This window comes from Pungitius pungitius, chromosome 2 (genome assembly GCF_949316345.1).
Source record: "Pungitius pungitius chromosome 2, fPunPun2.1, whole genome shotgun sequence".
NCBI lineage: Eukaryota > Metazoa > Chordata > Actinopteri > Perciformes > Gasterosteidae > Pungitius > Pungitius pungitius.
The window spans coordinates 17,617,295-17,639,255 of NC_084901.1; the positions used below are offsets into that span (position 1 = coordinate 17,617,295).

At 44.3% G+C, this 21,961-nt stretch overlaps 1 protein-coding gene across 5 annotated transcripts in view; it reads right to left on the bottom strand.

Annotated features, from left to right (window-relative positions):
- Positions 1-299: 299 nt before the first annotated feature.
- The window catches only part of LOC119211566 (transcription factor COE3-like), an 87,694-nt gene continuing 66,032 nt past the window's right edge, over positions 300-21,961 (bottom strand). For 2 of the 5 annotated variants that reach the window (XM_037462568.2, XM_037462567.2), the window contains exons 11-16: positions 20,765-20,853; positions 10,786-10,851; positions 10,431-10,602; positions 7,929-8,108; positions 5,462-5,590; positions 300-3,656 (exon numbers count right to left, since the gene is read on the bottom strand). In XM_037462568.2, the coding sequence (XP_037318465.1) occupies positions 3,625-3,656; positions 5,462-5,590; positions 7,929-8,108; positions 10,431-10,602; positions 10,786-10,851; positions 20,765-20,853 (668 nt within the window). In that variant the 3' untranslated portion in view covers positions 300-3,624. The remainder of the gene's footprint in view (positions 3,657-5,461; positions 5,591-7,928; positions 8,109-10,430; positions 10,603-10,785; positions 10,852-20,764; positions 20,854-21,961) is intronic. The other 3 variants (XM_037462571.2, XM_037462569.2, XM_037462570.2) reach the window with 2 other exon arrangements.

A 21,961-nucleotide genomic window follows, 5' to 3' on the forward strand; every position in this document is an offset into this window, starting at 1 on the left:
TCACCTCCTGTCCTTGCATCACCTGACCCCCACCTGGTATCAGTGTCACCAACACGTCACTCACGGCTTGCGTCTTCGTCCCCATGTGGCTTCGCCACCACCTCCTCCACGCGGGCCTTCAGCCGATTCTCTTTGAGCCCAACGGATGCTTCTACCTCGGCTCCGCCTCCACGGTCCGACGCCCACAGCATCATAGTATCTTATGTCTTATATACACACGGAGGTCAAAGTTTACTTTGCATTCTTCAGCTTAACTTTAATTCATCTTAAGAAACGTTGAGCCTTTTGACAGCCGAGAGTTCAAGCCAAATGTAATCTTTATTAGACTGTTTCTGTACAAAAAGCACTGGATCACAGGAAAAAAAACAAAAAAAGACATGCATCTATTTACAGCATGGCCAGAGACGGAAAAGAAAGAAAGCTGTTTGTACTCTAAAGACATTAATTAAACATTGTGCTTTGATATACTTTGATGATATATTTCATATTTCACAAAGATGCAGTACCTCTGCCCTCTTTCACATTGAAGTAAAACATTGAGTAAAAGTAAAACTTTTGCCGTTTTTAACGACCTCGGCCGAGAGAACCGAGACGGTGAGAAGCAAAAACTTTCTACAAACTGACCGAAGTAAAAAAAAAAAAAAAGATGGTTTGAGAGGTGGAGGCGTACGGAGAGGTTGGAGGCGTACGGAGACCGGCTGCGTTCCCTCAGTGTCGTGAGACCAATGGCTTCTCCTAAAGACACTGGGCAGATGTTCGGCTGATGTTGTGCACAGACCGAAGCGTCCTGCTGCATTTGCATAAAGTCCAAAACTTGGGATTCTCCTTCGCTCGCGTGACGGTCTTCTGGCGCACAGATGTTCCAGATGAAGAAACATTGGCTTGAAAATATCACGCTATTGTGAAGCCGTACTATAGTTTTGTTGTAAAAGTTTGAGATTCTGATGAATTCACATCTTCTGGTTGATTTTCAGATTTTTTTCTGATCTTTGTAAATTTTAAATATTTATATAACATGTGTAATGCAACGTCATCTCTAGTAATTGTGAGATGTTGATTCATAATCACGTGCCGTAGATGTAATGTTTAAAGTAGTGCTAACGTCGCCTTGCAGTACCTCCCCCTGTGGTTTGGGGGCGCCGTTCTCCTTTCCAACGCAATCCAGGAGGTTCCCCTTGTTCGGAAGGCTAACTGATAACCTAGCTGACCGCTAACGTAGCGTTTCCTATTTCAGGTCGGCGCTGAACTTGTGTTTTTTGGGGGAAACCTGAGGGACGAACGTCTGGTGCAAAAAAAATACAAATAAAACTAAAAGCGTTCCCACAGTTTGACTTGAGACTTGTTAAATGAAAAAAAAAACACCCACGGTATCGTCTGCAGAAGCGAACCTTTGTCAGACAAAGTGAAGCCGAACATCGTGGTTAATTCTTCCCAACGTCTCCACGGCGACGCGGAAGGCGAGCGGCGGTTGCATAAGTGAACGACACCAACGTCCGCGGACGTCTCCTTCAGGTCTTGTAAATGAAGAGAGAAAAAAAACGAAGATACGAAGACACGAAAAAACGTGATTTCTCAGTTTTAAAATCTGTTGTCTGTTTTTTGTTCTTTTCTGTTTTTTAAAAATCGTACCGTTGTTCTCACCGAAAAACACAAAGACGAAGATCTGGTTTGATATCGAGACGGGAATTGTCTTCCGATCGCGGTCCAGACGTGAAAGTGGAGGAGTATTATGACGCTATAAGCTTCTGAAATATTAAGATTTCACATGACGAGGATTTTTGCCGTTTCCCAACGGAAGGAAAAAAAGAAAAACATATCGGTGCATTTCATTCTCGATTTCATCTTTTTTGTATTACTTTTAGCTTTTTTTTCTTCTTTTTTTTAAGCTAAGATGCATTTCTCTTAGTAAGTGCCCCAACAAACAAAAAAAATAGTGCATTAAGAAATAACCATGATTATACATTTCACAATAATACACAAAGGACGAGAAGAACCAGGGGAAACACAAATGATGCTGTTTACAAAAAGTTAAATATTATATCGTAAAAGCGTTTTTATACAAAAGTGATGAAAGCTTTTTTTTTACGTCCTGCTTTCAAAAAACAGGGTGAGCACGTCTCGACTTTTCTCAGTTTTGTTTTTACAAAAGGGTTATTTCCTCTCACTTGTTCACTCTTTTTACAATATCTAAAAGGTATTAAGACATCAAATGTGTTTACATATATATTTGAGACTATCATTCAGGCCTAAAATCACAAAAGGAACTCCCCAAAAACATACTTTTATAAATACATATAAAATAAGCACAATCCGAAGGATAACAAGAAAAATCTGGTACCTTAAATGTGATTAAAATGGCTGCAAGCCTTTTCTGGTTAAAATCTACCATCGACAAACAGAACTATTGTACTGGATTAAAAAAAAAAAAGAAAGAAAAGAGCGAGACGTCCAAAACAAGAAATTAAAAGAGAGACTAGTAAAGAAAGTAAAGAGTTGGGCTGTTGTTCTTCTCTCTGCGGGACCTTTGTTAGTTCTGTCTTGAGATTATGAAACATAGTTAAAACGCTCTGGAACACAACAGGAGACGCTAGAAGGTGTGACTTCTGATCTTTGAGGAGTGCGATCCTTTGGGGGAAGGTTTCATGAAGAGATTGAATTGGATTGGTCAAACTCGAGTCCACCGAGAGCTTCTGATCCGCAGGATGAAGAGCACCGACCGGAGGTTCTGGAGACCTCAGCTGGCTTTAATGCCACAAATGAAACACACTGGAACTGGTTTCTTTAACCAAAAAAATGTTGTTTGTTATACTTTTATTGCTACTGTTTAATTGTTATACTTTTATTTAAACATAATCTGGGGACCGAATTAATTAAGATGGACTTTCAACAACACCTGCTTTGCATATTTTAACCCATTTCATACAAAACCAAATATTTTGTTTAGTGTGTTCATTTATTTTGCAATGTATTTAAAATAGAATTAAGCTCAATAACATTTTGATCAAAGCACAATTACTATTATTATTAATAATTCCATTTCAGGTGTGGGTTTTAGTGCCTCCTAAAGCAAAGTAAAGCTTCAGGATGTCTTGTTGTGTAGAACTTTAAAATGTTTCTAAATGAGATCCTTTGGTCTTCAGTACTCCACGACAGCATCTTGTCTCATAATGTATTGTTATTTCATATTATATAGAGATAAATTAAGTGATAAATAACTCTGACGGGATCAAACCGGGTGGACGTGTAAGCCAATGAGATCGAAGCTCCCGGTGGACACGCCTCCTTCTTCAAACTGATCCCAGACCTGTTGAGTTTCCACAGACTTCTGAAGTCAAGCACAACTAATACTCTAAACATGTAGTACTGCAGACACCTGCCCCCCCCCCCTTCCCCCCTACAGTTCACAGCACAGCTGACCTTTGACCTCCTTCTGAGAAAACGTCCAATTTTGAGTCAAACTTCTTCTGCTGCAGTGGTGCATTCTGGGTCAGTGGAGGGCACAATGGGAAGGGTTGGGTTTTTTGGTGGTATTTCAGGTGGGTGGGGCCGGTGGCGGTGGGGGTTTAGGGTGGTGTTGGTTGTGGTGGTGGAGGGTGTCTGACAGTATCTGGCTGAGAATCCTCCTCACATGGGGGGCACGATGAGACCTGCCATGGCTGAGAGACGACACACAGTCAGTGAAATGAATAAATACCAATTAAGACAGAAATCAGTGTGGAAGAATCCGCTGCCCTGCTGTAGCTAAACTAAGAAGCAAAAAGGTTTCATCTTGTGATTACCTCCTTTATTAAGTACAAGTGAGTTAAAACACCATTCAGCGTGTGTGCAGGTTCTTGTATAAATTACTAAATACAACTGAAAAATAGAAGTAGCTTCATTCCCAACATTCAAATTCAACAAGTATTTTTCCAGTTAAAAATAGAAATTAGGCTACACTGAATACTGAATACACTTTTTTTATCTACGGTACGTCTATATAATCACGATCTTTCTTCTTTTCTTGGGGTGAGGACATCATAATAATACATTACATACATTCTAGGCTCTGCTGGAAAAGATCAAATATTTAAATTAAAAAATATGTTTATAATCATAGTCATACATTTAATAAACCTATACACATGTGATGGCCCAAAGGGACAACCTCAACTTAAATTTGGTGCCAAGTGTAAAGACCTGCAGGAAAGCTGAAGTCGGCTTAAAGTATTTAAAATAAAAAATCTTTTCCATGTGATGCATTTGTGATGTTATTCCTCATATTAGAGACGAGGCTAAAACTCGGTATATGAATGTATGTATCTACGTCTAGATGGGGTTATTTTGAGGGTTCATGTAAAAGCAATAATATTAGCCCAGCCTAGCGCAGATCGAATCAATCTCAATTCAGAAAACAAGTACTTTAAAAGTTGTTTACTTACAGAACTAACAGAACAATTCAATTCAGACTGCTTACAAACAAGCATCATTATAATGTTATTTCTTCTATAAATGAATTCATTCCATATATTGTGATCAATCTGTTTATTCATTCAGCTGCAATAACCCAGCCGACATGCTTGATTTAATGAACACACATCATGACAATTTCATGATGATGTCATAATGATGTCCAGATAATGTCATGAACCGACAAGACATGGTTCAGTTTCTTTGGATACTGAGGCGTCCAAAAACAAGCACTGAGCACATATGAAGGCTATTTTGTTTCATGGTTAATGGCTGAAATAAATGGCCACGTTGATAACGGTTTCCATGGAGATAAGCCCCTCCCCGTCTCCAGCGTGTATGGCGCGAATGATCACAAATGATGGGGAAGTGTTTTTTCTTGAAATATAAGTAAAACACATTTGAAACAACATCCTAATTGAAAATATTTAGCTATTTCTAAAAAAGATATTGTTTCAGAAAACTTTCGAGACTAATGTACTTTTTATATTTGTTGGCATCATATACTACAGAAGCTATATATATATATATACATACACACAGTAATACATTTATTCATCCAAAGTCAACGTGAAGACACTGGAATCATGAAAAATGCAAATGTTTGAAAATCCTCACAATTCCATTTTATTAGAATTGGTTCAACACAAATAGAAATGTTATTAACTTCAAGTCCAGAAGTTACGAAGAAGCTACAATGAAGCTTCTTCACGCCTCTGTGTTTAATGTGATGGCTTTTTGTTTTTTGAGGCAAATCATTTAAACTTCCCATCTGATATTTTATATGGTATTTTTTTGCTCCCAGGTTGAATAATTGGACTTGATGATCAAAGGCAGCTCTCAGAAGTTATGGATCAACTTTGACCTCCCAGGGTTCTCCACACAAACAAAGAGTCATCATCTGCCCAGGTGGGACAGGTGGACACTCGAGGGTAGGGAGGGGGGGGGAGCAGGTAGAGGGGTGCTGACAGGCGGGAGTGGTGGGGGAGGGGCGGGAGGGGGGTGGGATGCTCACCCTGGAGGTTGCTGCCATTGGTGGTGGTGCAGGTGGGGGGCGGGGAGGTCTGTGGCCGCACGACGGGGGCGAAGGCGCTCTTCTGTTTGACTGCAGAAACCATATGGACAGGAGAGAATGAATAAGGGCCTATGGGAGCAGAGGAAGAGAGAGGAGGAGGTGAGGAGGTGAGGAAGGAGGAGCGAGGAGGAGGTGGAGTCCCGATGGCAGGCGCACGGACAAAGGAGGTGAGCGATCGGATGGAGGTGAATCATGCAGGAGGAGCAGGGACAAGAGGGGGGGGGGGGGCGACCCGAGAGGTTCTGGAGGGACAAACATGCTCCGAACAAAAAACAGTTGCACATCTGGCAAAGTTGATCCATAACTTGAAGGGACTTTTACATTTTTTTATGGCAATTAAAAAACTAACCTGAGAACAGCAACAGCTTCATCCACACAAACTGTACAGGTGTGCGTGTGCATGTGTGTGACTGTGTGTGTGTTTGTGGGAACCTTTTTTAATAACCCATCATTTGTGAAGATTGTGGCTATGAGTCTGTATTCATAACTATATAACTGGCTTCTTCTAATTAAAGGAACAGTGCAACATCTCAGTCTCCTTTCTGTGTGTTTTCACTGCAGGGCAAGAGTCACAGCCTGGTTAGCCTAGCTTAGCATGACAGGAAGCAGGCATTTAAAACATTTCTGAAATACAGTTTTTACCAACTCTTAACTAAAAGACCACCATTTAACAAACTTTAAAAAGCCTGTATCACCTTATTTCCAAAAAGGTAAAAAGGAAGTTCTGGTTCTTTACTTTTCTTTTTCTTTTCCACGCCTGGTTAGCCTAGCTTAGCATAAAGACTGGGGCCCTAACTCCCGCTCTCTACTGAACACGCGGACACAAGGCTGAACCTCTCCATGGAGAAGAGACGGAACGTCCTTTTAATCACCTCCACGGAGTTTGCAGACCACATCGAGTGTGTAAATGATTCGAGGACAGAATGGAACTGTAAAATGAAACGGGGGTGGAAGGGAGGGAGGGAGGGGGGGGGGGGGCACGTCGGGGGATGTAAATGCAATGTATCGCTTCCTGCCAACAAGCTATCAGGGGGTCCTGGATCGCTGCTTCTTACTCCTCACATTCCCTCTCTTTGTTGGCTCCGGCTTCTTGTTTTTCTGATATTAATGAATTCGGCCCAAAGCGAGGATGCATGAGGGAAGTGGTGAGGATAGTTAGTGGGGTTAGTTAAGGAGGAGGGGCGAGGGGAGAGGATGGACGGGGGTGGGGGGGGGGGAGGTGAACAATGCGTGGCGGTGTTCGGTCGATGCGCGCACACACTCACACACACACTCACACACACTCAGTGGAAGCTGCAGCTCAGCCAGGCGGGATGTGCGAACCTTTTGTTTTGGTCGCCGGGGACGACAACATCACCTGGCAACATCGAGCTTGCTATCTTTTCTTTTTTTCTAAACGAGCCTCGATGAGACTCAACCGAGGGCTTTGATAGGCGAGCCAAACCCCCCCCCCCCCCCCCCCCCCCCCACTCCTCCTTTCTACACACACACACACCGCCGGGCAAGTTTAGACTCCACCGCTCTCCGATAAAAACACACCTGCGCCTCCCAACTCCGGGCGCCATGAGAAGGAAAAGTTTCAGAAGAACAACAGAAGTCGCTTCACCTTTATTCACTTCCTTTGTTCTGTGAAAGACAACAACACCTCGACAGGAAGAAGCAACAACGACTTTGCTTCTAGTCACGATAGAAGAATCTAAAGTATAGTAATATTAATAATATGATTGCAGAGACGGACCGATGTTAAAAGATTTAAAGAATCTGGTGACTAAATATCAGCTGATCAGCAGTCATTTTTCTGTAATGAACATTTTTCTTTCATTTTCAAAGATTGCAAAGTGGAACTTCTTAGGATGTAACAATAAACTAAAAACCAGTCGAGTAATATAATATAATATGAATACATCTGCTGCGAGGCGGTTGCTGTTTGTTCTACAATCAGGAAGTCTGGTGCAGATAATCGCTTCAATAAGCTTTCATAGAAATTCACCTCATACTTTGATCCATAAGCACAAATCCATCGAAGCAGATTAACAATTACACTTTTTTGCAAGTCTTCAATAAAACTGCTTTCAGTAAATTTCCTACAACTAGTTTGTTTGGACAGTTGTCACCAAAACGTCTCCACCAATGCTTTGCCAGCACTTCAACTCCCTCCAGTACCTCTTTACCTGCCTGTACATGTTTTTATTGACACTTCAACTCCTCCTGCTGCCGACACTTTGGCTAAATGTTGCTTTGCATCAACCGTTTTAAACCGACACTTTGACAGCTGCTTTCAGCTGACCCTTCACTTCCTCCAGTGCTTTAAGTCACACCTTTAACTGAGACACATTTCCTTCGGGCCAATACAGAGCGGATTTGTTTGTTCCCACTTTCAATGAATGCAACATTTGAGCGGACTCACTTGCGTAGGCGGAGTTGGTGGAGCCGTTGAGGAAGCCGGGGGATCCGGGCACGCCCAGGTTGGTCATCCCCGCCCCGTATCCGTTCATGGTGGAGGTGATGGTGTTGTAGTTGGACTGTTGGGGGGTGGAGCTCGGCACGTAGCCGCGTGGGGACACGCTGTTCGAGTTACGGGAGTAACCTGTAAGGGGGGGACACATGCCACTTGTCAGGGAGGATCAAACACGTTCTTCACACGCCTATCAAGAGGAACGCCGTCTTGATCCAGTCCCGCCCCCCAAAAAAACACAGTTCTCATGCAGTTGTTTGGAAGAGAAGTAAATGCATTGTAAAATATAAAAAGAAGAAAAAATATAAGAGAAGAATAGATAAGATTAAATAAAGTGGGACTTGAGGGACTTGTGGGACGTGAAAAAAAGGCTTTTTTTCACCTTAATGACACAAAAGATTGTATATGTTGGGGAATAACTCAACCTTCTCATTTGTTGTGCCTTTTATCGACTTTAACAGTTAGCAGCAGATATTTTCTAACGCACAATGTGATCAGAGGAACCCCCACACCCTCACACACCCCCGTCTCCCCCTCCCCCCCCACCTCCACCTCCTGAAAGTGAGTTTTTCTGCCCTCAATCTCGTCGACATCCTCGCTGTGACCTCAGCGGGGACATCATCATGTCTGTCGCTCCCAACCGCCCTTCATCTCTCACCTCTCTGCTGCGCTGTAGTGCCTCAACACCCGTCCTCCCCCTCCCCCACCCACACCCCCCTTTCTCCCTTTCTCCCTCCCTTCCCCCCCCATTGAATGATCCTCATCCAAGATGCATTGAATACCAATGTTCCCCCGCAAGCACTCGGCCTGACCTCCGACCCCCTCAAGAGGCTCCCGAGTTCCCACCGACTCCGGGCCCAAGCTCAGCCAGCGGAGCCAGCGGTGTGCCAAGTAGCACATTACAACCTCCTACCCCCCCCAACCCCCCCCCCCCTTCCCTCCACTTCCTGGTTTGGGCTAACGCAATTCCCAGCAGGAACGTCTGTCGGGGCGAATGGGAAACACATGTCAGCGCTAAATGTCGGGATTGTTCCAATAACTCGAAGGAGGAGAAGCGTGGAAGCCGGACGGGTGGAGGCCGGGCGGGTGGAGGCCAGGCCAAGGCAGTGTTTGCGCCGATGATTCTTTGCCGCTCCCCGCCGGCGTGGGAAGTGGATCGCCTCCTCCGACCTCACGCCGACCACTCAAACGCAAACATGTGTCCTTGACTAATATTTGACTAGAATGATGGATTTCAGTAGAGGTGCAAAGAAGCTGAGAACATACAAATATATTCTTAACATTCAATTTCATTGCCATCGCAATTACAGATTCTGATATTTTCTTAGAATGAAGAGATGCTTTATTTATAGAATGAATTTCTGTATGTTTAAGAGGGTGTAAGTGGTATTCCTCTGAGGATGATTTTGAGCTGTACACCTAAAAATAACTGTAACGTACTGAGTCATAATTACAAGCCGTACTTCAGAAAAAGGTTCTCGTAAAACATAAATGATGCTCGTTAGCTAAGTGCTAACGTCATCACAGAGAACATTCTAGCTCTTCTTTCCTGAGGTCCATTGTTGACCCCTAGGACAGCAGTCTGCCCCCCTGCAACCTTTCTCGCTCCCTTATACGCTAACCAGTGTTAGCTCTACATTAGCATGTGCTACCAACGGCTCGCCAGCTGAACAAAGACAAACTCCAGAGGAAGGAACTAAAGCAGGAGTGGGGTGTGGAGGAGTGTGTTGCGGGGGAGGGGGGGGGGGGGGGCGTGATGCTGAGCAGGCCTGAGCCTCTCTGCGAATTAGCGCCGTAAATTACTCTCCTCGTCCGCCCGATAGGACCCGGGGCCTCCAGAGCCGTCGTTTTTATTAATGTTTTAATCACGGAGGATAATTGCGAGGGGGCACAAAGAGCCGTTTCACACCTCACACCAGCGGGGGGGGGGGGGTGGGGGGAGGTCCGCTCCTCGGTGTAATGTTTCCGACCAGAGAACTCAATGCACATAAACTACCGAGTTATGAATTTTCAGCGCGGCTGCAGCCTGGTTTCCCATGACCTCATAGATTCCTGTAAGGTGTTCGATGCTGGGCCGATGGGAAAAGCAGACGATGGTTTAGTGGTGTGTGTGTGTGTGTGTGTGTGTGTGTGGGGGGGGGTGTCCGGGGAGTGAAAGCAGCTCTATCTGCTTCCTGTTCACAAGAAGCTGTTTCCCGCACATTTTCAGAAGCAGAGCGACTCAAACCCGCAGTGAATGTTTCTGCTAGAAGGTCTCCGTATGTTTCCATTGAGCTCCAGTGAAGAACATCAAAACAGTCTGTAGAGAACCTGTGTGATTGTTCGACCATAAGTGTGTGTGTAGTTGTTGTGGGTGTCTAATGTACTTGTCTCGAATGAAATAATCTCTACTGGTCTCTAATAAACTCTTTGAATGCCACTCCCAAAGGATCGTGGGTAGTGGCGAGCCCTCACCTTGGTCGGCCTGCGAGGCCTCGGAGATGTTGACGGCGAGCTGGCTGCTGAAGGAGTTCACGCCCATCATCCCCGAGTGGGCGGAGCCAGTGAGGGAGGGCAGCTGGTTGTGGCTGCGGGGGACGGAGTAGAGCGCCTCGGTGAGGTCAGCGGCCCGCTTCAGGATGATCTCCTGGGAGGGGGCAATGAGGTTTAGTGTCCTGCTATAATAATACTAATATTATCATATTTATTTATAAAATCTATCCACTATTTTATTTACTTTTAGCCTGTAACAAAATAATCCAAAGTAATAATAATCCAACAGCAGGTTGTGTGTGTCTTCACCCCGAGGTCAAAGGTCGAAGCGACTCACCTGGTTGTTGTGTGGCATCCCGTATAGAGCCTCCACCAGGTCAGCTGCTCGCTTCAACAGCACCTCCTGAGAGGGAGAGAGGGAGAGGATTAATCAGAGGATGAAGAGAAGATTGGCAGTAACCTCAGTCCATATATAGTCACTTCCTGTTCACTGGGGTTTCACCGCAACCTCTATGGCTAATATTCGCATTTGAGAAGCTATGTACGCGGTCTGTCAGAGGAGAACCGACCAATGAGAGCAACCGAGAGTCTCATTTAAAACAACATTCCTCAGGTAGGTAACACCTGAGGGGGGTGGGGGTCATCGATCGGATCCAAAATGCCCGCTAACGGACTTGGAGAGATGGACGGATAAGTGTTTGTACCCAGGGGGCAGAAAAAAAACAGAGAAGAAGAATTAACAGCAAGCGATTGCACCACACACACACACACACACACACACTCACACACACTCACACACGCACATACAAATAAGGCCCGGAGCTATTTTTCCATCAGCCCACAGGAGAGGAAGCGTCAAATCTGAGCGCCAGCAGCACGGCGGGGAGCCGTGGCGATGGCTGTTGTGAATGCTGAAAGAATGTGAAGGATGCAAAAAGGGAGGAGAAGAGGGCAAGAAAAGAAAGACAGGAAAGGAACAAGAGAATAAGGATGATAGAAAGAAGACGAAAAGTCAGGAGCAAAAGGAAAGGAAATAAGAGGACATACAGAGTAAGAGAGAAGATGTGTTTCTTCACAGCTTCAGGTGAGAACACATCACACTGAGGATGATCGGCTGATGGAGGAGGAGGAGGAGGAGGAGGAGAGGAGGAGGTGTGGAGTCCCCGAGGAGCAGCAGTGGGGAGGTGGAGGCCTCTGCTGGAGCTCCCCGAGGTATTACATCAGCGAGGAGAACATCCCATCACCTCCTGCTGTGCATTATATCGCTTTAGCGATACCAATAAAAATGATAATAATACATATTTAACATACATAAAATAGATGATGATTATTACATTAGTATTAATAAACAATAAATAAATAAGAATGATCTGAATTGATAATATAAAGACAAAAATAAATCATAATAATGATCAATATTATTCTTATTATTTAATGTATAAATGTGTCTGCAGCTGATTTGAATGTGTCCTATAACTAGCGGACCATCTCCGGGTGGAGTAACACCACCCTCACGCTAAGTAAGCACTCCATCGTTAACCTGCGAACTGAACCAGAAGTAGCGTTTCTTACGGAAGTCTTTGAACTAAACATTAGAGATTCAAAGGAAACCTTTTCCTTCCTCCCGGCTGTCAGACCGAATCACCTGCTGCTCCATCACGTCACATCTGTGGATTTGATCCTTGAAGACGGAGGGTGAGCCGCTTCGACGGGTGGAGATTAAAGAGGATCGCCCCTCTGGATTCTATTCTGGCTTTGGCTTTCCCCCCCCCCCCCCTTTTCTCTTTTGGGTTCATCTATTTTAAATCTGTGCTCGAGCACAAGCCTCCAAACAAACGTCTCCTGTGACTCAGAAGAGAAACAGCCGCCATTAACCACATTGTTTCCCTCCCAGCCAATCGGAGCGCTTCCTCACTGCTGGCAACAACAACACACAAACACGGAGCTCTCATTTCCCACGACAGGCGATGACCTCGAAGGAGGCGCTCCGGCACACACAGATGGAAACGGATCAACACACAGCTTTTTCTCCAGGAAACTTTTCTGATGCACTTAAAGAAAATACAAACACTATACTACGACGAAACTACAATTAAATAATGAAAAACAATAAAAACACTACACCATAATAAAAATACTGTACTATAATAAAAACAAATGTAAAAAAATAAACACTTTACTGTATTAATACTGTATTTTAATTCAATTTGGTTAAAAAAAGAAACAAAAACAGTAGAAAAACTACTACAATCAAAACAATAAACGGCTTTAGCAAAAAGCCTGGAAAGTTGGAGACTGGAAAAAGGAGGATCTGTTAGCCTAGCTTAGCATAGATCCTGCAAAAAGGAGGATCTGTTAGCCTAGCTTAGACTGAGACTGAAAACAGGGGGTCAAGACCAACTCGATATAAGTCTGATTTCCATGTATATGTTTGTTTAACTTTGACCATCCAGAAGGTGAATCCGTCTCTCTGTGACATCCTCTGGACGTGTGTGTGTTTGTGTGTGTGTGTGTGTGTGTTACAGTGTCTATGTTCAGTGAATGAATGGCCTCCTGTCAATCAAACCCCCCAGGAGCATCCCTCTCTATTGTAGAACAATCTGTCAGCCTGCTACTGCCAACATTGTGTGTGTGTGTGTGTGTGTCTACATTATGATGCACGCTGTATGTTTGTGTGTTTGCACATCATTATGTTCTCTCGCACACTTCCTTTTCTCTCATCCCTGTGTTTGTATTTCCTTCCCTTCCTTCATATTATGTTTCCTTGCTCCTCTCTTTCCTTACTCTGTCCCTCTCCTTTTATCTTCCTTTTTTACTTGTATTTTAGAATTCATCTCTTTTCTATTGTTCATTTATCTCATTTCTTACAAATTTCCTTCCTTTTCTCCTTTCTTCATTTTTTAAAACTTCCCTTTCCTCCAAACTAATTATATTCATCTCTTTCCTATAATTTATTTCACAATATTCATACCTTCCATCCTTACTCATTCCCTCTACTTGATTTTCTTCCTTACCATTCTCTAACCTGCCTTCCTTACAACTTGTCCTCTGAACTTCTTTCCTATATTACGTCCTTTCCCATTGACTCCTTCCTATATTACGTCCTTTCCCATTGACTCCTTCCTATATTACGTCCTTTCCCATTGACTCCTTCCTATATTACGTCCTTTCCCAATGACTCCTTCCTATATTACGTCCTTTCCCAATGACTCCTTCCTATATTACGTCCTTTCCCAATGACTCCTTCCTATATAACGTCATTTCCCATTGACTGCTTCCTATATTACGTCCTTTCCCATTGACTCCTTCCTATATTACGTCCTTTCCCATTGACTCCTTACTATATTACGTCCTTTCCCAATGACTCCTTCCTATTTAACGTCCGTTCCCATTGACTCCTTCTTATATTACGTCCTTTCCCATTGACTCCTTCCTATTTTACGTCCGTTCCCATTGACTCCTTACTATATTACGTCCTTTCCCATTGACTCCTTCCTATTTAACGTCCTTTCCCAATGACTCCTTCTTATATTACGTCCTTTCCCATTGACTCCTTCCTATTTTACGTCCGTTCCCATTGACTCCTTCCTATATTACGTCCTTTCCCATTGACTCCTTCCTATTTAACGTCCTTTCCCAATGACTCCTTCCTATATTACGTCCTTTCCCAATGACTCCTTCCTATATAACGTCATTTCCCATTGACTGCTTCCTATATTACGTCCTTTCCCATTGACTCCTTACTATATTACGTCCTTTCCCAATGACTCCTTCCTATTTAACGTCCTTTCCCATTGACTCCTTACTATATTACGTCCTTTCCCAATGACTCCTTCCTATTTAACGTCCTTTCCCATTGACTCCTTCCTATATTACGTCCTTTCCCATTGACTCCTTCCTATTTTACGTCCGTTCCCATTGACTCCTTCCTATTTAACGTCCTTTCCCATTGACTCCTTCCTATATTACGTCCTTTACCATCTCAACTTTCTTAACTTACTCTCTACTTTCTTTAATTGCTTTTCTTTCCTTCATTTTCATTGGACGTCGTCTCCTTTTATTTTCTAAATCCCAAATCGGACAGGTGACGTCTGCCAGTGCTTGTGTGAGTGTGTGTGTTTGGTTGTGTACCTCTGTGTGTCTGTGTGTTGCTCCTCTGGCTTCATTAATCTCCATTAGAAAACAGAAGTTAGTTAATGTCTCCTTCGCTCGGCTGCAGCAGCGAGACGCCACGAGGCAGCAGCTGCCCGTCACACACACACACACACACACACACACACACCTACACCCAAACAAACATCTACCCCACCGCGCACACACACACACACACACACACACACACACACACAGGCAGCAACTCTTGAAAACTACAGTTCACAAACTCTAAAGGCAGAAGCACAAAAGACTTTTATCTTTTGTGTTTATGTGTGTGTTGTGTACATTGCGCATGGTATGTGTGTGGGTGCGTGTTTGTGTGTGTGTGCGTCTGTGTGTGTCCTCCTTCTATTTTCATTAGGTCCTGACAGACACAACAGCCTTCTCAAGTTAATGACGCCTCCGAGGCCTCGCTGCTGCTGCTCAGTGTGTGTGTGTGTGTGTGTGTGTGTGTGTGTGTGTGTGTGTGTGTGTGCGAGTATGTAGTGTGTGTTTTGGGTTGTGCATGTGTGTGTGTGTGCATATGTGAATATGTGCACGTGTTCATTTGTTCTTGGCTGCCGCTCTGTTATCTGTAACTCATACACTCAAACTAAGCAACACAACCCCCCCAAAGAAAAACCACTCCCACCAACAGACCACAGAAGAAGAGCGCCAAATCAATCAATACACCCTCAATGTCCTGATCGAACATGAGTATTGATTGTACAAACGTTGTCGGTGAAGCAGGTGTTTCTGTCTCCTGATGCTTCGTTCTGATTGGCTAAAACAAAAAATCAATCATCAAACATCAAACGATTTTCAGCTGTAACTTAAATAAATACAATTTACAGGATTTTAAAAATACTTTACTATTTGTTATTATGTAATGATGTGAAGGAGATGGGTTAGAGACACTTTAAGAGTAAACTTCTTCAAGAGAAGAAAAATGATCACTAATTAATAATTGAATTACTTTATTACACTTTCATCAATTAGTCGATTAGTTGAAGATCTATCTCTTTTTTTAATTGCAGACATTTTAAAGGTGTCGACATGAAGTTAAAAAAAATTGTTCTACATACAAAACAAAAAGGAGGCAGAAGAGTACAGCGTCCGTGTTTTCTTTTCATTTTTCCACACTATTAGTGGAGGTTTAACCTTGAGGCAGATTTACAGAAGATATAAAGGATTAAACGTGTAAAATAACAACTGAAGTCAAACAAACACCTGCATTTTTGGATGTTTTTTTATGCATCAGATCCAGTTTCAGTCTTCTGCTGGATGTGTTGTTATCTGTCAGAGTGTCTAATTGCCCCCACGCACACACACACGCACACGCACACACACACACACACACACACACACGCACACACACACACACTCACACACACACACACACACACACACACACACACACACACACACACACGCACACTCACACACACACACGCACACACACACACACACACACACACACACACACACACACACACACACACGCACACACACACACACACACTCACACACACACACACGCACACACACACACACACTCACACACACACACACACACATCAGCTGCTCAGCCACACCCTTCACACACACACACACACACACACACACAGACAGACAGCGCCATTGGATTCCTGTCAGCGCGAGTGCCGGCAATCAGAGCGCCGGGCGCTTTAACGGCGCTGAAAGGCCTCGCCCGATCGATACGGTAATGCACTGGCTCCCGGTTATCATCATCATCTCTTATCACTGACCCACACCTCCGAGGAGGGGGGTATGCGAGGTGAAGAGGAGGAGGAGTAGAGGGTCTCTGGGTGTTTCCCTTCAGCTGTGAGGAGATGGATGGTTCAGGGGGGGGGGCAGCGTGGATAAGTGGACTTCTAAAACAGCTCCAAGACGCAGGCAGCTGATTGGATACTCTTGAAATACATAATTTGAACAACAGTATTGATTGATTGAAGTAAATCATGTCAATCATTGACACTACATTTCCCACCACACACGGGCAATGTTTATCTCATTGTTTATATTCTAACTTTGTTCACGTGGTGGACCGGCCCTTTAAATTTGATAAGCATTTTCATAGAAACCATAAACAATCACAGATATCTCACTTAGCCTCATTGGCAAAATCAAGTTTGGTCATGAATTAAGCGGAAGAAGAAGAACGGGAGGACTACCTGTGACTTTTCTCATTTCTTGTTAGATTAAGGATTGTTGAACGCGACTTCACTGAAATGTTTTCAAACTTTTTGAAGGAGTAAAAACATCAAAAATACTTTGAATTTATAAGTCACCTCACAAATATTATTATTAAACAAATACATGTAGAGGACTCCGGCTTTAACGGTGTGACATTCGCACACACACACAGACACACACACGTATACACGCGGCAGTTTACAGGTGGAGAGAAACAAGACTCTGGTTCATCCTCAGTGGGTATAATCGTCTCATACTGAGAGGAGGAGGAAGAGGGAGGGGAAAGAGGAGGAGGGGAGGGATGAAATAAAGGAGGCAGTAAGAGCAAGAAGAGGGAAGTAAAGAGGGAGTAGGTAAGAAGAAGTAAGAGGTGGAGGAAGAAAACAGGGGAGAGAAGGAGGAAGAAAGGAAGGAGGAGGGAGGAGAAGAATGGGGGCAGAGAAAGAGGAGGATTATCATTCTCTTTACATCTTTCTCTCCTCCTCTTTCCTCCTGCTCTCCTTCCCTTCCTCTTCCACTCATCCTCTATTGTTTTACTCTACTTGTCTTTACCTCCCGTTCTGCATTCTTTCTTCCTCTTCTCCTCCCTAATCCCTTCCTCCTTCCATCCCTCTATTCCTCCTTTGGAGATGCATAAAATATGACTCAAGTGTTAAATTAACAAAAAGTGTGAATTTACGTTGATTTACGATGATTAAATGGAAACTGGTGGCATTAGAAGAAAAAAAACATTAAATCCCCCTTAAAAACAGACATGAACTAAACACGCTTTAAACATGACTCCTTCTCCACAGCCTGTAAACAATTCATAATTCATCTTAAAGAGTCTCACTCCGCACCCCTCTCGGAGGCTTCAGTCTGTGACCTTCCTCGGTCCATCTCTTGACACATTCCTCCTCTATTGTCTTCCATGGGTTTCTGGGGGCTTAATTATGTGGGGGGAGGGTTGGGGGGGGGGGGCTCCGTGGTTGAGGTGATGCGAGTGTGAACAGGGGGGGGGGGGGGGGGGGGGATCAGCGTGACCCTGGAGGAGAAGCCATCAGACAGTGGCCTTAACAATGATAAATCACCCCTGAGCAGGGCTGTAGAAACCGCTATAAAATATGGATGGACCGAGCAGCGCCGGACCTAGCGATGATCAGCCGGGGGGACGGGGGGACAGGGGGGGCGGGTATTCCAACGACGCAGGGTTGATTCCCTTCACCTCGTGAATTGAAAATCGCTCATTATATGAGAGGCGGGACAGTCTCCTCATTCATGGAGGTGGTTGATAACGGAGATGAAGGGGCAAAAAAGGTCTAATCTTTGCTTAGTGTTTTAGACCTTTTTTGTTCTGTTGTGTTTGTTTTTCACCACAGAACCTAGATTGATTTAATAAAATCTGCATATTAAGGTCAGGTCAAGGGGGGGCAAAAGTGTATCCTGTCAATCGAGTATTCTATCAAAGCTTTAAGGATCAAAGTGAACCTTTTAAGTTATTTTAAACTAGCCTTGTGATACTAATTACTAATACTAATACAAGGGAGCATTTCATGATCTTCAGATATTTAAGCGAATTTTAAACCTGAAGTGATCCGAAACTTTTTACTCCCCCAATATCATCCCTTATGAATTAACCAAAATAAAGGAAGCTCTAGACATTGTCTGAATAACCTTGACTCTAAAAAGTAAAGGCCCATTCGAGGCGTCTCACCGCCGTCTGTCAGACAGACAGTTAGCGGGCACCTCGACAGGCTGCGAGGCCAACTGGTCAATGATGACCTCTGGGGGGTTCCTCCTGGATCAAGTTCAGCGCTCTAATTTCATTTCCAGTTTGGCTCGGCTGGAAGCGGACACCTCCGCGCCCGGCCGGAGAGGACTCGCCGCGGCTAGCCGGTGGCGTGTTAGCATCTGCGGCTCCGTCTGTTTGTCACGGTTTGTGTGTCGGAGGTAAAACAATTAGCTTGTTAGCTAACAAGATATGCCTCAGTGAAGCAGACTAGGTGTTGCTGTAACGTTGGAGCTATAATAAGGGTGTCCCCCTGGTTACAGTCTGGATGAGAACAACGTTAGATAATGGGATTCAACATTTAAATTAGTCAGGTGGACTTGGAGGAGCTAGGCTAGCAGTTCCCCCCTGCTATCAGTCTTTGTGCTAAGCTAGGCTAACCTTAATCTTTAAGTTTATTCCCTCTCTCAGACAAAGATCAACTGTGAGTTTTTCTTCTCCCGGTTTCCTTATTTACCACTTACGTTTAGGGGAACAATCACTCCGCGGTGTACCCACAATGCACCACCCCGACGCCCTGCTGCAAATCAATCTGTTCTGTGTCGCACCGCCTGTCCAAAAAAAACAGAAAACCATGCCGTCCAAACATCTCTTCCCATCCTCCGCCGGGCGGGCGGCAGGTGAAAGCAAAAGAGAAGTGACAAGCCGAGTTAACCCGTCGCTCGCTCGGTCACATGATCCCCCCCCCTTCCCCCGCCAGACACACACACACACGCCGCCAAAAACACGGTCGCCGAGATTTTCACTCTTGTCCCCTCCAAAAAAAAAACATCTGAAAGCGGGGGACAGGGGGGGTGTAGGGGGGGCCCAACCCTGTGGTCTTATTGAGTTTCCCTCTGAATAAATAAATATCTCAGAGGCTGGAGGGCGGTTGACGTCCCACTCTGGCTGCAAATCAGGCCATCAAAGGGGCCAGACAATGCGCGCTCGCCATTAGTATCAATTTACAAATAAACTGCTTTTTTTCTTTTTTTTTGTAGGGGGGGGGGCGACTGGATCTCCGATGTCAGATTTTGATAAATGGTTTCAATTTGGCGGCTGCTTTGGAGTGTCAGGGCCCATCTGACGCTCGTCGGCGGCCCGCCGCCTCTAAGAATCTGCCTCAGTTAGCCTCGCCGCCGGGCGCCGCCGGAGTAATCTCTTCATGCTAACCAGGGCAGGTGTGTGCGTGCACGTGTGTGCGTGTTTGTTTTGTGCGTGCATACCAATGCCTTTCTGTGGGTGAATATTAAAAGCGGATAGGTTTCACTACCAATGTTTTTCCACACAAATCTTAAAGGGCGCTTTTCTATTTTTTAGGCCATTAACTGGGAGTCACGGATGCTTTTCTTCACCCTTCACACAGCCGACTTTTGTTTAACAGATTTTTAAAAGGTGATTTCGCTCCCGGGAAGCCTGTTTTATTTCTTTTCACTACAGATAAGGTGAAATCAAGTATTCAACCTGCAGACGCTTCAGATTAAACGTTATATGTTTTCACAGACTTAAGGGAGTCTATAGCTTAAACAAAACATAATCAAAACATCTTCTAAAATCGTTAATTTCCTCACTTTATACACCCAGACTCGCTTCAAATGCTTTCACACACCTTTGTTTCAAATGGAGCTTCCAACTCAACCATTTATCGCCCTTTACTTCTACTTCAATTTGACTTTAAACCAAATGTGTCACGTTTTCCTCAGAAAATTCATCCCTTTCTGTCCAATGTTATATTTCATCACACCATGTTTCCATCACATATTTGTAAAGATTTGTGACAGACATTTGGGAGGTTTTGGGATGATCTAATATTGATCAAATGTATTGCCTTTTTATTTCTGTTAAAACAAATATTTACTGGTAATAGGGACATAGTATGTTCTCAGCTCTAACCACCTCACCAATTTAGAGAAGGGAGATGGTGGGGGGGGGGGGGGGTGCAGCAAAAGCAGCAGATGCAGGATTAAGCTCCCCATAAACAGCTGTTTCCTGTTTGAGGATTCAGGATCAATCTGCCCGCGAGGCAGCGAGGGGGGGCGGGGCGGGGTGCCAAGAGTGTGGGGAGCAGAACCGACAAATCTGGTCAGAGAGCCCGGTCCCGCAACAACGCCATCAGGTGGTCCTGAGTCCACCATTGCAGACTAGTGCATTCTGGGACGTACCGTACCGGCGTGAACGGGCCCTGACCTTGAGCGCAGACCAATTCGTCTCCACTGACCTTAGGTAACCTTTCGGGGTCCCCGGGGTGGCGAGGGATGACCTTCTGTAGCCTCTGGAAGCCGTAGTCTATGGTGGGCTCGTTCAAGGCTGCACGAGAGAGGGGATGGGGGGGGGGGGGGGGTGGGGGGGTGTAAGGAAGAGAGAGGTGAGTACGACGGAAGCAAACTCAAACACGACACATAGTCACACAAATTTAAAAAAAAACATTTAAAAAAAGAAATTCACGAAAAAAGATTAAAAAGAGAGAAAAGAATGCGAAAAAAAGAAATAAATTGAAATTTCAAAGAGTTTGAGAAATCTGAAATTCTGGAAGATTTTTAAAATTCCCTTGAAGGTCACGGTGGATATTTTCGCCCTTCTTTACCTTTAGCGTCCCTGTGTCTGCACATATTTAAATTATCGCTGTGATGTCTTAGGGGCCCTTTGTGCTTTAATATGAAACACGTTGAAGGTTGATAAATTAACCTGTAAACGAGTGAAAGGGGAACATTCCCCCTGATTTAGACAATGACCAGACCCAAGACTCCTTCTTTCTCTTCTTTTCTCACTGATTCTCTGATTCCAAGTCGACCTCTCGGTGATCTTCATTCTGTGGCTTCTTATTAACAGCGAGAGAGAGGGAGACAGAGAGAGAGAGAGGGAGACAGCAGATCTCACTCTCTCTCTCTCTCTCTTATCTTCCTGCTGTTTATTAAGCGTGAGACTTCACACTCCATCTGTCCCTTTTCACCACTAATTCAATCAAACCCTTCCCTTCCTTTCTTCCTTTTCTCCTCCATTCATTCACCTCCGCAAACAATCCTCCCCTCCCCTCCTCTCCGTACGTCGGAGGGAGAAACACCCGGAAATGAGTTGGGGGAGATACTTCTCCATAATCAAGCCCATTAATCATAAAAGGCTGTCAAATTTGACTTTGGGGACAATTTGTCAGCGGCTCGGGGCTTTGTGATCGTGGCCCTTGTAGCCGGTAAGGATGATTGACACACCACACGCCGCCCGGTCGAATGGCTAGTTTACGCTAATATGCATAACCACGGCTTTTCATGAATAAGAATAAGGCGGCTGTGTCTGTGTACATATATATATATACATATATATATATATATATATGTATATATATATATACGGGAGGGGTCTCCTTCAAGGATTGGGGGGGGCTCCCAAATAGATGTTATTAGCATTATAACAATATTTG